The sequence below is a fragment of the Mustela putorius genome, unplaced genomic scaffold (assembly GCF_011764305.1).
Source record: "Mustela putorius furo isolate JIRA1106 unplaced genomic scaffold, ASM1176430v1.1 tig00003845_pilon_pilon_pilon, whole genome shotgun sequence".
In the NCBI taxonomy this organism is placed as follows: domain Eukaryota; kingdom Metazoa; phylum Chordata; class Mammalia; order Carnivora; family Mustelidae; genus Mustela; species Mustela putorius.
In genome coordinates this window covers 64,321,285-64,339,088 of record NW_025421998.1, presented here as the reverse complement: position 1 = coordinate 64,339,088, position 17,804 = coordinate 64,321,285, and the positions used below count along the sequence as shown (strand labels likewise).

At 39.8% G+C, this 17,804-nt stretch overlaps 1 protein-coding gene across 2 annotated transcripts in view; it reads right to left on the bottom strand.

Annotated features, from left to right (window-relative positions):
- Positions 1–17,804, bottom strand: part of NPSR1 (neuropeptide S receptor 1) — a 181,035-nt gene that overhangs the window by 56,700 nt on the left and 106,531 nt on the right. Inside the window, exon 4 of one of the 2 annotated variants that reach the window (XM_045089510.1) lies at positions 15,561–15,654. The exons of the other annotated variant lie outside the window; for it this stretch is intronic. Within the exon in view, the coding sequence (XP_044945445.1) occupies positions 15,561–15,654 (94 nt within the window). The remainder of the gene's footprint in view (positions 1–15,560; positions 15,655–17,804) is intronic. 2 annotated transcript variants of the gene reach the window in all.

Below are 17,804 nucleotides of genomic sequence, written 5' to 3'. Positions count from 1 at the left end.
GAGGGGAAGGGCTGCCATGAGTGGCTTATTGTGGAATGGATACTGGAATTATCCAATCCAGTATCCAATTGGATACTGGAAATCCAATCACAAACGTCTACCCTGACCCAGCAAATTAATGAGAATGGCTTTTCAAAAGGTAACTCTTGCCACCCCTCAGGCAACACCATATGGTATGTCACTTCCTTTAATAATATGATGGGTCATTCTTCTTGACCTTGGACCTCATGCCCAGGGACAGTGCTAGCCAGATCCCTGGGGCCTTTCACACACCATGGCCTTAAACTCTACTGGGCTATACCAAACTTAGCATGGGACTTTCCCATAGTTTGATCTCCATTCTCCAAGCAAAATAAATGGATCTTTTTTTCATATAACACGAATCAATGCTCCATGACAAATGTGCTTTTTTTCCACTTATTCCTTTGCAATTGTTGGCCATGGATCTTTTATGCCTCTTTCTTTATGTCACAGAGATAAAAATGATAGAAGAATGAGAAATCAATTAAGTTACAAGAAAATAACCACTGCTAAAGTAAAGCAATTACACCAGGGCTAATAACCTACCCAGCAGCAGTTAGACAGTTATGTCAAGTAAATTTTGAAATAATGGGAGTTGTGTTGACCCAGAAAAACAATGTATTGCCTTTATTGTCAGTCACTATGGTTTCAAGAGCTGGGAGCCTGATTTAATTAATGACAGAAGAGCTAAATCTTTATTCATACACAGCTCTCATGAGAGTTTGCCCCAGATAATGCAACTCTTTTTTCCTCTCTCCTTCCCTCCCTCTCTGTCTTTCATCCTCTCTCGCTTTTTCCCTTTCTTCCTTCCTTCTTCCCTTTCACATACATGGAGGATCTACCATCTGCCAGAAACTGACCTAGGTACTAAACAGCTAGAAATTTCCATCTCAGGTGTGTGTGTATCAGAGTGTCATAGTACCTCTGCCCTGGGATTGGTTCACATTATCGGTCAGGCCTGCATTGTACATTTACTCCCACATTTATAGAGTGAGCATTAGGTACTGGATTTGGAATTAAGAAATAAAGAGACAAAGTTCTGTTCTCAAGAGATACATCACACAAGCAAGCAGGGGTGACACTACCACAAAGTCTTCATGGCAGCAGGCACGAGCGGAGTTTGGAGGTTATGGGTGAACACCCAAGGCACTACTTGGCCGGGGACCTGCAGTGGCCACTCCATGTGGAGTTGGTATGTGGAGTAAGATGTGAAGAATGTGACCTGGGTTTCCAGAAACAGAGCCGCAAGGCAGGGTGGGTGTGGAGGAGTGTACAGGCATAAGGAACGATGTGCATAATGGTAGAGGGGTGAAAAGAGGGAGGGGCGACCCTGTTTGTTATGGCTACAGTAGTGGGCGAAGGAGAGAGCATCAGTAGCTCCCCGGAAAGAGCCAGGGACCTTCGAGAAAGAGAAAACACACTTATATAGATATTAAATGTATATAAAGCTATAATAATTTAAACAATATGGTATTGGTGGCAGAAAAGCCCCCAGCTTAGTTATTTGTGCAATTCTCTGCTTTCTTCATTATGGCAATACCTATTAACTGAAAATAAAACTATATTCAAAATGAAGAAGTGAGTGACAAACTAGGGACATGTTTGCAACATATACAAAAAGAAAAAAGCGATTGTCTAAAGACTACCACTCAAGATAGAGAAAGAAAGAAAATAAAAGTGCAATGAAGAGACTGACAAGTTCAGAAACAATGAGAGTGTTTAAAATATAAATATACATATGATAGAATTGCCACTTCATACTACGTCGAAAAGATAGGTTATTCAGTAAATGGTGTTGGGACAAAGGACCTGGCCTTAAAAAAGTAAATTTAAGTTAAATCTCTAATTCATATATAACATTGAAAGTAAATGGTATTGGGGACTTGGCAAATCAAATCAAAGTTTTTTAAAAGATTTATTTATTTGAGAGAGAGAGCACATGAATGAGAAGAGTAGAGGGAGAGGGAAAGAGAATCCCAAGCAACACTGAGTGCAGAGCCATTGTGGGACTCGATCCCAGGACCCTGAGATCATGACCTGAGCCAGACCAAGAGTGGAACACTTACCAACTGGGCCACCCAGTGCCCCAAATCAAATTTTTTTTTAAGTAAAAGTTTTAGGGGCACAGAGTCTGCTTGGGATTTTCTCTCCCTCTCCCTTTACTCCTCCTGCTCATGCTCTCCTTCTAAAATAAATGTCTTTTTTTTGAAGTGACATTTTTAATGTATTGCCAACACTGAAATTATGTTCTAGTAACTAAAATAATAAATCACTGGGGCACCTGGGTGGCTCAGTGGGTTAAAGCCTCTGCCTTCGGCTCAGGTCATGATCCCAGGGTCCTGGGATTGAGCTCCACATCAGGCTCCCTGCTTAGCAGGGAGACTGCTTCCTTCTCTCTCTCTCTCTCTGCCTGCCTCTCAGCCTACCTGTGATCTCTGTCAAATAAATAAAATCTTAAAAAAAATAAAAAAATAAAATAATAAATCATTAAAAAGTTAAATCAAAGTAGAAATAAGCATGTGCAAGGGACAATTTCCTAAGAAAGAAATGGGAGGCAATATGTAAAGAAAGGCATGAGTAGGTGTGAACACATTTCAACGTGAAAGGTCTGTGTATAACAGAGAAGCCTTATACATTTCCTTAGTATTTCCACATGCATTTGTGTAAAGTTTTGCATAACGCTTTCCTATGGTTCTTTTAACTTCTTAAAGAATCTGACTTTCTCATTTCTAATTTTTGATATTCATGCTGTCTCCCTTTTTCACAGTTATGCCAGTCTTATTAACTGAGAGCAAAAAAAAAAAAAAAAAAAAAAAAGAAAGCAAAAAAAAGCCATATTCAAAACAAAAAGGCAAGTGATGAACTAGGGGATTGCCTCAACATATAAAAACAGGAAAAGTTTCTTATATATAGAGTATCTTAAAAAAATAAAGAAGAGAGGAAATAAAATTAAGAAAAATGGGTAAAAGAATATGAATATGCAATTTATCTAAAAAACTAAAATGATAATGTACATTTAAAATTTTTCAACCTCATCTGTAATGAAAAGAATTAAAACAACTTTATATGTACTTTTTGCTTATCAATTTGGTAAGGAAAAAAAAAAAATATATATATATATATACATATATATATATATATATACACACACAAGTATCCTGCCTGAAGAAAAACAAAGCATTAGGCATGGTTAAGAAAATGAATAGACATCTAATTTGAGTTGTTTCCTTTGTCTACTTAAGCTTGGAATTAAGAGTTTATCTAAAAGGACTATAAGCAACAGGATCGAGCTCAAGGGTCCAAAATGTGGTTAAGAAAGAAAAAAAAAAGATGAACTTTAACTCTGAGAGATATAAAATTGTAGCAAGTTATCCCAGGAGCTAGCTGGAAAACAAATTCTTCACAAGATTCCATCTGGGCCTGGTCTTGGGTCAAGAAGGAGGAGTTGCTGAGAGGGCTGGAGGGTGCCATATTCCCCAGACAGAAGCTCTTTCTTCTGCAAGAGGAGTCTGACCACAGAGGACTGAAGGTCATGACTGAGCAGATAGGAAACGCTTCAGGGAAGCTCGAGGTTGTGGGAGGTCACTCTGAATCTTCGTCATTCTACTTCGTCATTCTAGGAGCAAGGAGCACAGGGCGGGATTTAAGGAGGCTGTGCTTTGTTGAAGGCTGAGTGCAACGTGCTTTTGAAGTCATCCCTTTCATCGTCGTATTGTACTTGGCTTTTTCTAAGGGCACTACAAGAACACACAAGTCGGGCTGTAGGCAGGTCTGAGAGGTCCTGATGGGAAGGAGCAGCTTGAATTGATGGGGAATGATTATGGATGGGGAAAGAGCCACATGACAGATCTGGTCAGACAGCGCATTGGGAACATTGGGGTGGACATACTGTATCCACCAGCCTGAGCAGGTGTTTGGACTGATTTCACGAGCTGATGGGAAATCAATCAGGAGAGAACAAACACAAACACTGTCCACTGAAATCGATGCGTCAGTTGCCTGTGATGGACGGCAGGAGGTGCTTCCCCCCAGAGGCTTACCCCTGCGATGAGCCACCTTCCTCCTCCACGTGCCACTTTCAACGATGCTATGACTTAACTTTGACTGCTTGTCTAAATAACCTTCATCTTTCCTCCAAGATTCCTCCCAAATTCAACTCAGTGGAGAGGAGGCAGTACATGGAAATCACGTAGGCGTCAATTTGTCAAGTCAGCAGAGATGACTGACAATCTCCAGTCTCAGCAAGGCTGCGGCACTGGCTATGGGATCCCTCCCCTGCCCAGCTCGACCTCTGATGGAGAGCAAGTCATTTTGCGCTTTTTAGCCTTAGGTCTACTTTTGTGAAAAATTCAGGGGCTGGCCTATGTGATGGATCACATTCTTCCAGCTATGGTATTTTATGCAACTACAGATGAACAAAGAGCAAGAATGCAGGAGTCCCATAATGTCAGAAAAAACTCAAAACATATTTCATACACTTAACACTTCATCAAAGAAATGCATATGAAAACAATGAGATATTTTTTTGAAACCTCTATGTTGGATGGAGATTTCATAAACGATAGCATCTTCCATTGGGTCAGGGGAAGAAAACTCAGAGCTCCTTTTTTTTTTTTTTTTTACTGTTGACAGGAATACACCTTTCCTGTAGGGCAGTTTATGAATATGCATTGAAAGTTTTAAAATGAGCATCATCTTTGATCTAGCAATTCCAGTAGAATAAGTTCTGAAGGAATAATCAGAGACTCATGAATAAATTTAAGTACAAAGATTTTTATCACAGCAGTATTTATATGATCTGAAACCAAAGGCTGGTTCCTTCATTCAGGACAGATTATGGGGCACACCATGGCCGGCTTGGTGTAGGATCAGCCTGGCCAAGCAAACCTTCAACGTGCCAGTATCTCCCTCAATCCCTGACCCCACCCAGGCCTTTAGAGTCATGCTGTCAGAGGTGGTCCTGCCACATGACAAGCGACACCCTGACTCTCCAAGCAGTTGTGGTCTTCTCTGCTGAAAGACCATCTGTGGCCATCATTGGCTATGGGACAGAGGGAGCATCCTATGACTTGGTTGTTAAGGCCCTTTATAATTGAATCTCACCCCACCAGAAGGAGCTTATTGCCAACTTCTTCTCTCTCCCACTGACATGCCTGCCTGTCCTTTCCCTGTCACTGCACTTGACTTGGACCCCCAGTTCCCAGAAAACCTGCTTCCCTCCCACCTTTCCCTTCTCTTATCTGAATTCTTCTCTCCTCCAATTGTCACTTCCAAGAAGTGTTTCTTGTCATTACTTGACCTCACTGCATGCACTTTCTAGCATATTTTTTGTGTGTGTATCGCCTTTTTTTTTTTGCTCAGTTTTGCTTAAGGTTTGCCTATCTTTTCAATGATAACATAAGATCTCTGAAATTGGTACTGTGCCTTATATTTGAAAGACTATATGAAATAGGAGAAAGAATAGGGTATAAACTCAGAAAAACCTTTTTAAATCCTGTGTGATATTGGGCAGGTTACTTAACCTCTCTGAACCTGAGTTTTACCATACATAAAAAGGGGACTAAATGTAATTATTTGATTGAGTTGGGATCTATGTTAGCTATGGGATGGAATCCCATATGCAGTCACTGTTAGTTATGTCTATTCCATAATACATACTCAGAAAATATTAGTTCTCCCCTCCTTACACTACTTTGGAGAAGTTGGGCTTAACACAAAGTAGCTTTAGATGAAATCTTGAGATTTGGCCACTTCCCTCAAGGACACTAGGACCAATGACGGGCCTTGTGGGGAGAGAAGAGCAGGAGTTGGTGAACCAGGAAAGCCTCTATTGGGGTCTGGCCTGTTGGTCTCTTACCTGATAATTGCCAGGGGGATGAAGTACACCAGGAAGGCCACAATGGTCATGTACGGGGGTCCAGTAGGAGTCATCCGGCCATAGCGCCCAGCACTGCACTTCGCCATTAGAGAGTTTCCTTTTCCCAAATATTATCAGGGTGGGAATGGAGAAAAGGGAAGAAAGGCTCCAGGCAATCATGATGAGGATCTTGGCTTGCTTTTCTGCTCAAAGAAAAGAAGTTGGATGGTTTATCCATGTAGATAGATATCAAAGACATTCAAGATGGGTACAGTATGAGAGATCACAAAGATGTGATCACTGGAGAATAGTGATCACATCTTTGGTGGGTGAGGGGCATGGCCATGTGGTAAAGACAGAGAGGGAACAGGTAATCTGGTTTGATAGCACGAGCATCAAAGGAATAGATCAGTGCACGGGAAATAATGGAAGGGTTGGAAGTGGTCCAGGGAAGTAGGAAAATGTCTATACCACCTTCAGGACTTGAAGTGCTCAGAAGGCAAGTTGAGAAGCATCCACTTTGGAGATGTTAGGAGAACCAGGGATCTCAGGAGGCCTCCTGGATTTTGATGCTTGTTCTCTTTGCCATATTGGGGAAATTCTCTCCAATATACCTTCTGCTCCCCTCTCTCTTTCTTCTTCTTCTTCTGGAATCCCAATTATTCTAATGTTGTTTCATCTTATGGTGTCACTTATCTCTCAAATTCTCCCTTTGTGGTTCAGTAGCTGTTTGTCCCTCTTTTACTCAGCTTCTTTATTCTCTGTCATTTGGTCTTCTATATTGCTAATTCTTTCTTCTGCCTCATTTATCCTAGTAGTGAGAGCCTCCATTTTTTATTGCACCACATTAATGCTTTTTTTTAAAATTTCAACTTGGTTAGATTTTAGTTCTTTCATTTCTCCAGAAAGGGTTTTTATATCTCCTGAGAGGGTTTCCCTAATATCTTCCATGCCTTTTTCGAGCCCGGCTAGAACCTTGAGAATCGTCATTCTGAACTCTAGATCTGACATATTACCAATGTCTGTGTTGATTAGGTCCCCAGCCTTCAGTACTGCCTCTTGTTCTTTTTTTTGTGGTGAATTTTTCCACCTTGTCATTTTGTCCAGATAAGAGTATATGAAGGAGCAAGTAAAATACTAAAAGGGTGGCAACAACCCCAGGAAAATATGCTTTAACCAAATCAGAAGAGATCCCAAATCGTGAGGGGGGAGAAAGGGGACAAAAAGAGGCTCAGAAAGAAAGAGAAAAAGAAAAGAAACAATTAAAAAGAGAAAACGAATAAAGAAAAAATATAAAAAAGAAACTATACATATATATGTTAGATAAACTAGTTTAAAAACGTTAAAAAAGAAAAGGGTAAAAGTTAAAAAAAATTTAGCAGAAGAAGAGAAAAAAAATTGAAAAAGAAGAAAAAATTAAATTAACTGCAAGACTAAAGAACCATGGGGAGAAAGCCATGAGTTCTGTACTTTGCTTTCTCCTCCTCTGTCATTCAGCTGCTCTCCTTGGTATTGAAACTGCACTCCTTGGTAGGTGAACTTTGTCCTGGCTGGATTTCTTGTTGATCTTCTGGGGGAGGGGCCTGTTGTAGTGATTCTCAAGTGTCTTTGCCCCAGGCGGAATTGCACCGCCATTACCAGGGGCTGGGCTGAGTAATCCACTCAGGTTCGCTTTCAGGAGCTTTTGTTCCCTGAGCACTTTCCGTAGAGTTCCGGAGGACGGGAATGAAAATGGCGGCCTCCCGGTATCTGGCCCAGAGGAGCCGAGAGCTTGGGGCCCCCCCTCAGTGCGCCCTCAGAGAACAGTGCCCCGTTACTCCCGTCTGCCTGACCTCAGGCCGCGCTCCGAGCTCACCGAGCCTGCGACCAGTTCAAGGTAACCCCGAGCTGTGAGCTCACTCCTCGGCTCTGTCTCTGTAGCCAGCTTCCCTGTTCTAATACCTGCAAGCTCTGCGACACTCAGACACCCCCGATCCTTCTGTGACCCTGTGGGACCTGAGGCCATGCTGACCCCATGTGGGCTTCACCCCGGTTTAGCCTCTGGAGTGATGTCCCTCAGTAGAACTGTTGGGAAATTTTTGATGACTGCTTCAATCTCCTTACTGGTTATGGGTCTGTGCAGGTTTTCTATTTCTTCCTGGTTCAGTTGTGGTAGTTTATATGTCTCTAGGAATGCATCCATTTCTTCCAGATTGTCAAATTTGCTGGAATATAGTTGCTCATAATATGTTCTGATAATTGTATTTCTTTGGTGTTGCTTGTGATCTCTCTTCTTTCATTTATGGTTTTATTTAGTTGGTCCTTTCTCTTTTCCTTTTGGTAAGTCTGGCCAAGGGCTTATCAATCTTATTAATTCTATCAATCTTATTAATTCAACGAACTAGCTCCTAGTTTCATTGATTTGTTCTACTGTTCTTTTGGTTTCATTGATTTCTGCTCTGATCTTTGTTATTTCTCTTCTCTGCTAGGTTTAAGTCTTCTTTACTGTTCTTTCTCCAGCTCTTTTAGGTGTAGGGTTAAGTTGTGTACTTGAGACCTTTCTTGTTACTTGAGAAAGGCTTGTATTGCTATATATTTTCCTCTCAGGACTGCCTTTGCTGTGTCCCACAGATTTTGAACTGTTACATTTTCATTATCATTTATTTCCATGATTTTTTTCAATTCTTATTTAATTTCTGGATTGACCCATTCATTCTTTAGTAGGATGCTCTTTAGCCTCCATGTATTTGGGTTCTTTCCAACTTTCCTCTTGTGATTGAGTTGTAGCTTCAGAGCACTTTGTTCTGAAAATATGCAGGGAATGATCCCAATCTTTTGGTACCAGTTGAAACCTGATTTGTGACCCAGAATATGATGTATTCTGGAGAATGTTCCATGTGCACTAGAGAAGAATGTGTATTCTGTTGCTTTGGGATGAAATGTTCTGAATATATCTGTGATGTCCATCTGGTCCAGTGTGTCATTTAAAGCCTTTATTTCCTTGTTGATCTTTTGTTTGGATGATCTGTCCATTTCATTGAGGGGGATGGGGGATGTTAAAGTCCCCTACTATTATTGTATTATTGTCAATGTGTTTCTTTGAATTTGTTATTAATTGGTTTATATAGTTGGCTGCTCCCAAGTTAGGGGCATAGATATTTAAAATTTTTAGATCTTCTTGTTGGACAGACACTTTGAGTATGATGTCGTGTCCTTCCTCATCTCTTATCATAGTCTTTGGCTTCAAATCTAATTTATAAGGATTGCCACCCCAGTTTTCTTTGGATGTCCATTACCATGGTAAATTGTTTTCCACCCCCTCATTTTAAATCTGTAGGTGTCTTTGGGTCTAAAGTGAATTTCTTGTAGACAGCATATTGATGGGTTTTGTTTTTTTTTTAATCCATTCTGATACCCTGTGTCTTTTGATTGTGGCATTTAGCCCATTTACATTCAGGGTAACTATTAATATATATATATAAATTAGACTGGTAAATAGAACAGAGCCACCCACTTGATTTAAGGTGTATTTTGGTCTCTTAGAAGAAACTACCTCCCAAAATTTTTTAAAGAAAGAAATATTTATATATATACAAAAATAAGGGTAAACATGATAAAGGGATGACTAAGGATGAAAATTTTTTAAAAATTCTAAAAAAAGTAATTGATAAGTTGATTGGAAAAAAAAGAAAAGGAAGTGGAGAGAATTTGCTCAGAGTGGAGACTAGAACAAAGCCTTGTGCTAGATTTAGGGCATATTTTAATCTATTAGAAGAAATTGTATCCCAAAATATTTTTAGAAGGAAAAAACCCTATATGTATACAAAAATAAAGTCGGATACAATGAAGGATAAATATGAGTATAATAATGAAGATTTTAAAAGATTTTTTTTAGGAAGTTATTAAGTAAACTAGTTAAAAAATGTTAAAAGAGGAAATAGGAAAAGTTAAAACATTAGAATAAGAAAAAAATAAAATTAAAAAAATTTAATTAACTTTGCAAGACTAAAGAATCATGGGGAGAAAGACATGAATTCCATGCTTTGCTTTTCCCTCCTCTGAATTCCGCCATTCCCCTTGATCAGTGAGCTTGGTCTTGGCTGGATGTTCTTGCTGATCTTCTGAGGGAGAGGCCTGTTGTAGTGATTCTCAAATGTCTTTGCCCAAGGTGGAATTGCACTGCCCTTGCCAGGGGCCAGGCTAAATAATCTGCTTGGGTTTATTCTTGGGAGCTTTTGTTCCCTGAATGCTTTCTGAAGAGCTCTGGAAGACGGGAATGAAAATAGCTGCCTCCCAGTCTCCAGTACAAAAGAGCCCAGAGCTCAGGGGTCCCACATCTCAGTGTGCCCTTGGAGAAAAGCAGTCAATCACTACCGTCTCCCTGGTCTCCGGCCGTGCTCCGAGCTCACCTGGCCTGTTACTGAGCATTTCTGTCTCTGACACACAGTCCCATTTGGAGTCTCCAAACCCAGCAGATTCCTGCCCCCAGGGAAGGAAGTTGAATCTTCCTAGATCTGCCACTTGTGGTGTCCCTGCTCAAATAGCAGTGGCCCGACTATGCCACAGATCACAGTTTAGGGTAATCCTGAGCTGAGAACGCACTTCTTGGCTCTGTCTCTGTAGTTGGCTTCCCCAACTATGGGGATACCTGTGAGCTCTGCTACACTCAGACACCCCCGATCCTTCTGTGACCCCGCAGGACCTGAGACCACACTGTCCCAGCGAGGGCTCGACCCCCGCTTAGCCTCTGGAGAATTGTCCCTCAGTGGAGCAGACTTTTAAAAGTTTGAATTTTGTGCTCTGTTGCTTGACTGCTTGCCAGGAGCCCGCCCCACTCCCCGCCATCTATCTTCCCTTTGCTTTGGATTCACTTCTCCACACGTCCTACCTTTCAGAAAGTGGTTGATTTCCTGTTTCTAGAATTGCTGCTCTTCTTCTCTTTGATCTCCTGTTGGGTTTGTAGGTGTTCTAAATGGTTTGATAACTATCTAGCTGAACTCCTGCAACCTGATGTCATCTCAGTCTGCTACTCCTCTGCCATCTTGACTCCCTTCCCCCTAATTCTGTACTTTTGTCTTAGTCCTCTCTTTCATGCATCCCACAGATCTTCTTTGTTTTTAATAATGAAAGCTACCCATGATAATTACACAAATACCAGTAGGGAAATATCAACAAAAAGAAGGCAAAAAAATCCCTGGTGGAAAGTACCGGAAATAGCCAGCCCAAATTTTGATAATGTGTTCATATGTAATACGTAGATTACACATATAAAAATGTGAACATAATGTACATGCTAGTTTTCAATCTGATTTTTTTCTCAGAAAAAAATTTTTATGACCATATCTTCATGTCAAGAAAGTCTTTGTCAAAAAATTTTATGACGTTTTTTCATGTCTGCATCTATACAAGCGGCATTCAGACTTCTTTAGGCAATAAAAGCTTTTCATCAAATATAATTTTATCTCGAGCCCAGTGCAGGATGCCTGGTTGGCTCAGGCTGAGGTTGTGTGACAGCCAGAAGCTTCCAGACCTGTTCTAGAGCAGGTCTACAAAATGAGTCCTCCAGGGCCAGTGTGTGAAGTGTAATTTGAAAAGCACTGATATAAATTTTTTCCCATCACTACACTAAACTCCAATTTTATTGATAACCTATTATTATTTAAATTGTTTCCAATTATTTTATTGCAAACAATTTATGTGTATTCTCTTTATGGTGCTGTTGCCTTAGGATAAACTCTGAGAAACTGATTTTGGCAAATATTATTCAATTTCTTCCAAAAGTGTCTATAATTTATGGCTCCCATTGGAAGTGTACAGACATGCCTATTTCTGTATATTCTCCCAACACTGAGTGGATTCTTCCTCTTACTCTTGTTATCTCATTGATAAGATTTCATATCCAAATGTCTAATCTTGCAGTTCTTCAGTTAATGATCAAAAGGAACATTTCTATATATCGTCCATTTTTTTTTGTTTCTTAATAATTTGTTCATGTCCTTTGTCTGCTTTTTCAATTATTTCTTTGCCAGAGTTCTTTAGAAGAAGGACATTATCCCTTTGCCTGTTGTATACAAATATTTTTTATTTGTTATGCTGCTTAGGTATGCATACGATGTTTATTATTTGTGTAAAGAGTTTTAAAGTTTTGGTGTAGTTTATTTTTTATTTTTATTTTTTTTAAAGATTTTATTTATTTATTTGACAGACCAATCACAAGTAGGCGGAGAGGCAGGCAGAGGGAGAGGGAGAAGCAGGCTCCCTGCTGAGCAGAGAGCCCTACGTGGGGCTTGATCCCAGGACCCTGGGATCATGACCCAAGTCGAAGGCAGAGGCTTTAACCCACTGAGCCACCCAGGCACCCCAGTTTTGGTGTAATTTAAACTACATTTATTTCCCTTATTGTTTCTGTTTTTGGTGTTATTCCCAGAAAGATCTTTCCCTCACCAAAAATAAAAAGTTTTACCTGTACCCTTTCAAGTTTAAAATTTTTATTTTTTCCATCCAACTGGCATTTACTTTGTAATTCACTGTGACAGATGGCAGTCTAATATTTTTTAAATGGCTAGACAACTATCCTAATGCCATATACTGACTAAGTCATTCTTTTCTAACTGATTTGATATTCCATATGCCTTATGTACATTATTCTGGTTTCAGTATCATATTTCTTAAATTATCAAAGTTTTATATTATGCTTTAGTATCCTGAAGTATGTATTTCTCTTCATAATGAATAGATGTTTTCCTAATTATTCTTGTACTTATTTATCCTAAAGAGGCTTAAAATGTCAGTTTCTTTGGAGTTCCTGGCTGAGGAAACCACCACTTTAGTAAAAAGCAGTGAACAAAACCAGTAAGAATAAGGGGAAGGCCTCCCCTTCCCCTCTTCTTCCATTGGTTTAGTCGCCATCACCTGGTGTCTGCTCAGCCATGAGGGACACTCTGTGACTTCTGCCTGCTCAGTTCTGGGTGAAGAAGCTGTGCTGCCCGGTGGGGAATCTCTTTCTGCTGCCCCCTCTTTGTTCAATCACGTGAACCCTTAGCCCAGCCCCTCAATGCTGCCCTTAAATTCTGAGGAACTGTAACACCAAGTCATACCAAGTGAGCCCCACAGGGTTCCCTGTTCTCACCTACCACATCACCCCAAAACTCCTACATCGCCATGCAGCCTTTCTGGGCGAGTGTGGCATCCATTTTTCATCAGATCCCCGTGTGCTGGGAATTCCACGAGGTTCTGTTATTTGAAGCCTTCTTTCCTTGGCTCCCTCCCAGCTGTACATCCCCTTCATTCCTGCTTCCTCTGTGACTTCAGTGGGATTGGCCAGTGAGGAAGGGAAAATGGGTAATGTCGATTTCTACGTTTTCACCTTTCCCCAAAGCTATTGAAGATTATTATTTTCCAAGTGCCCTCCACCAAACCTCTATTAATTTTGTAGTGAGGAAATAAATTGCTTTACATCTTTAAAAGAATGCTCTAATATTCATTGCTGCCTTTTCTGTAATTTAGGACCCGGTTTAGAATATTGCAGTGTCTCCTAGAACTAGTCCTATTTTCCATGAGCTAAAGAGTTGATTTTTTTTTAACCCAATGAGTATTGTGAGATGAGTAATGTTTCCCTTCTGGCTATGGATTCCCTAAGCCTCCACCTCTGGAAAATATCTCAGGACACCCCTCATGTTTCCTTATACTTAATTTCCCTAATACTTATATTTCTGTACCTTGAAATACTCTGGTGTATGTGTTTTTGTATGCCCCCACTCAATCCTTCCTGGGGCTTTCTGGGCATAACTAAATAAGTGAATGAATAAGTATATCATACCTTTGTTTACATCATGAAGTGTCTCTCCCATTTCCCTTCATCCCACTCCCTGCTTCTTCCTTTATCACAACCACTGAGGCAAAGAAAGTGCCCAGAAAGCGTGGCGCTGGTCACATACTTCACACACACACACACACACACACACACACACACACACACCAACCTTAAGAAAAGCCTACAATAAACAGGTATAAATTCTATTTTTAAAATAGTTTTAATTGTGCACAACATATCAGTCTACCTTCTTGTACGTAAGTCCCTGTGGTCACTATAGCTAGTGGAAATCCCATTGCCAAAAGTGAGGACTAGTTGATGTGTGCCCTTGCAAGCATTTGTTTATTACTTTTTCTTTTTTTACTGTCTGTGGCTATCCCACTTCCTCATTGAGAAGCAGGATATGCGGTAGTCAAAATACCTGAATTACACCCAGGCCATCTTGGGTTCAAGTCTTGCCCTGCACCTACCAGCTGTGTGATTTGGGCAAGTTACTTTAACTCTCTAAATTATAATTGTCCAAACTGTAGGATTCGGATAATAATGGGACCTATCACATAGAGATGTTGTAAGAATTAAAGTACTTAACATGGTTAAAGAACTTATATAATCATGAATGCATCTGGTATGCAATCAATAAATCTAAGCTACTGAAACATCTACATTCCTCCACTGAAGGAATTCCTGCTGTTCTAAGCAAAGCTACAATAAACAACACATGTACATACAGGCATGAATGTAAGTGTTTGTCCAGAGAAGATACGGAGAAGTAGAACTTCAAGGTCAAAGGACTGCACATTTTGTTTTAACTAGATGTTGTTAACTTATCATTTAAAGGATCTATGCCAATTTTCTCTGAAATATTCACTAGTATCTGATGACATTAATTCTATTTATTCTAAAGTTATGCTTGTTCTGCTAATTTTACTTTCTTAGTTGTGAATGCCTCAGAATGGTATTTTGAACTATTATCTATTTTCTACAGTTTTGTTTTTGTCTCATTTTGTATGATATTTGATTGCACTTCATCTCTGTAGTCAAGATTTCATATTAGTTCTCCATTTTATAAGTTTTTACAGGCTTCCTGGGAGAGTGTGGTACAGGTCAATCAACATTGTGTTCTTACTTGCTTTCAGGGGTCCTGGAGGAAACTGGGCTCTGCCCATGGGCAGAGTAATGGACAATTAGTCTTGTGACTAGGTACCAACCATCCCTCCAAGGAGTCATTTCTTCCTAGGACCCCACCCTGTCTCTTCAAATCCAGCATCCCCACTACTAGGAGGAAGAGCCCCCTATCTCTGTTGCCCCACTGGGAAGGGGGAGGACAGAGGGAACGTAAAAATGCAGTGATGGACCCTCCTCCTTGTGTTCCAGAAATCACCCTACTGGTTTCCTTGAGTCCTTCTTGCTTTGGCCTTTACACAATCTATTTAGGAAGCACTCTTAACACCATATTACTGTACTGTCATCTGTGGGTATTGTGAGTTGTGTGGTTTAAACCTTCCCTCTGACCCATCTGTTTTCTTCTTCTGGGGCTTCCGCACTATCGCTGGATCAAGGAGAATTTTACTAGCCAGTAACTGTCAATTAAAAACATCTTTCCAATTATCTCTATGGTTTGGAAGTAAGGAAGACAAAGTGCTTGTTGACCATCCATGGGTACTATCTACATAGTAGATACATAGTATCCAAATAGTATCCACTTTTCCTAGGCATTCTGTTTCTAATTCTACATCTTTTTGGACCATCAGACCCATGAAGTGGAAAGAAAGAAAAGAAGAGAGTGGGAATAAGAAAACCATTATTTAGGAGGATAACATTAGTGGAAATAAACCTACCCTCACCCAAGGATGGTTTCTTACAGGATAGACTTTAGTTAAGCCAACTTACCTCCTTGCAGGAACTTCATGGGGTAGACGATGGCATGGTATCTGTCTATGCTGAGGGACACCAGCACATAGGTAGAAGCATAGAGCAGCACAACCTGAAGAGAGAAACAAGAGGAGGTATGTGACTTCACAAAAGTGAGAGAATGCATATCATAGAGGAGTATTTTGTGCTATTTAGAAACCTGTGCACTGAAGTTAAGGAGGGATGAAGTTTGGGCTAGGGAGAGAAATGACTGACTCCCTATGTCTAGAAGTAGATTGCTGTTTTGGAATTGGACTTGCCATTGCTAATGGTGACCAGTGAGAATGCTTCTAAGCTCACCCTTGTTCATTCATTCACATGACTTCTTGGAGACACCACATCTCAGGATCAGTCTTTCTTGACATTTGCATGGTACATTTGTTTGTAGTTGACTTACAAAGCTAAACTAATTTTCTCTGCCATACTTGACACTCCAGAATAATTAGAAAGAAACATTCATTTGGGTTTTATCAGTGTGAGTTGTTGAAAGACAATGGATGGGATCTGGTTTCCGGGAGCCCATGTGCTATTTAGAATCATTTATCATCATCTGTGTTAACAGTCTCAGAACTTACTTCCTCCTCCACTTCTTTAGCAGAGCTGTTCGTTAGGGTCAGTCCTTGGGTCCTCTCTTCCCCCTTCCCACCCCATCTCTTACCAACTTTGGTCAGGCCCTTTAATTATCCTAAGTATAGTGTTATTTGTAGAGTTTGCAGAGAAGGAAATTGGGATATAAGAGGTTAACTTCTTTATGAGAGGAGCATAATCAAAATATAATTAAGTGAAATATCTCTGAAAGGATGATCAAAGTGGAAAGTTTTTGCGTAACATTGAGCCTCATTTCTACCAAAAGTCCAGCCATATCTCTGTTTTGTAATCTTTGGGCCAATCCCAGAGTGGGGAAGGGTAAGTCAAAGACCAAAGTCTAAGGGTGAGTGTCTGAATCTCTTCTAAAATGAAAGAAAAATACCATGACTTTGGTAATAACTTTTGTCTGAATTTATACCTTACTGTTCTTTCCCTCACTCAACTAAAAATAAACAATATTGTTGTTCTTTATTATTTTTACCTAAAACACTACCACAAATGCATCCCAGTACTACCATTGTGGAAGGTGCTATAGGGAGGGGGTATTGAGGTCTCATTAGTGATTGAAGGTTCTCCTGAGGGATGTAAGAAGAGAGTCTCCTCTTGCTAAAAAGGTGCTATATGGATGGAGGGAAGAATCATGTCCAAGTTTAACCAAAAAAAATTAGACAACTGTCTTCTTAGAGAAAACTGGGATTTCTATGTGTGATCCAAGAATTCAGAATTGTTATAGCTGGCCACACACAGCTCAGGAGGTGGCATTTCAGGAGGATGGGGGAAAAAATGTCCCCAGGGGCAGAACTTTGTGGAGCGGAATGTTGTGGTAAGAAGGTCACAAGAATCTCAGCCATTTTTGGCTGTGTTGAGTGAGGTAGCTGACACAAGTTCAGAATCTGGAGCAAGAGGAAAGTTCACAAAAGAGAGTGCCAGCATTAACAAAAAGAGATGTATTTTGAGATACAGTCAAAAACAGTAGTTAATTTCAAGGGTCTTCAAACATCTAGGCAGGGTAAAAAAAAACCTAAAGGTTACATAAAAGAAATGCATTTCAAATTGTCGTGCCTCTTTTTTACAAAAATAAAATGCCAGAAAAATAGCATAAAACATGTTCAGAATTTTGAAAGAAAAATTATGATCCAAGAATTTTGTAAATATCATTTCTGTGCCAAGGCACAGAATAATTTACTTATATGTATAAGAAAGAAGAAAGCATAACATCACATAATCTCCTGCAAAATCTTCTGTGAGGAAATATTTCTGCTGATTGAGCATTGTTTCAAAATTAAGACTCTATAAGAGGGACAGGATTGAATAATAGCAGCTATGGTAAGCAAGGAGTCAAAAAATTCCCACAACATGTTTACAAAATAACTATGAATTTATTTAGGAAACATTCCAGGGAAAAATCTGGGGAGTTGAGAAGAGAGTATAAGGAAAGGAATCATGTTATATCTTTCCATTTGGACATTTTAGGCATCTCTTTTGTTTTTTACTTTGATAGAGACATACTCAATTTAAAAATTAAAGATAAGCTATGATAGTGAAATAAAAATGGAGAAAAATAATTTATTAACTTCTTATGGTTACTGTAACAAATTGCCACTAACCTGTGGTTTAGACCAACAAAAATTTATT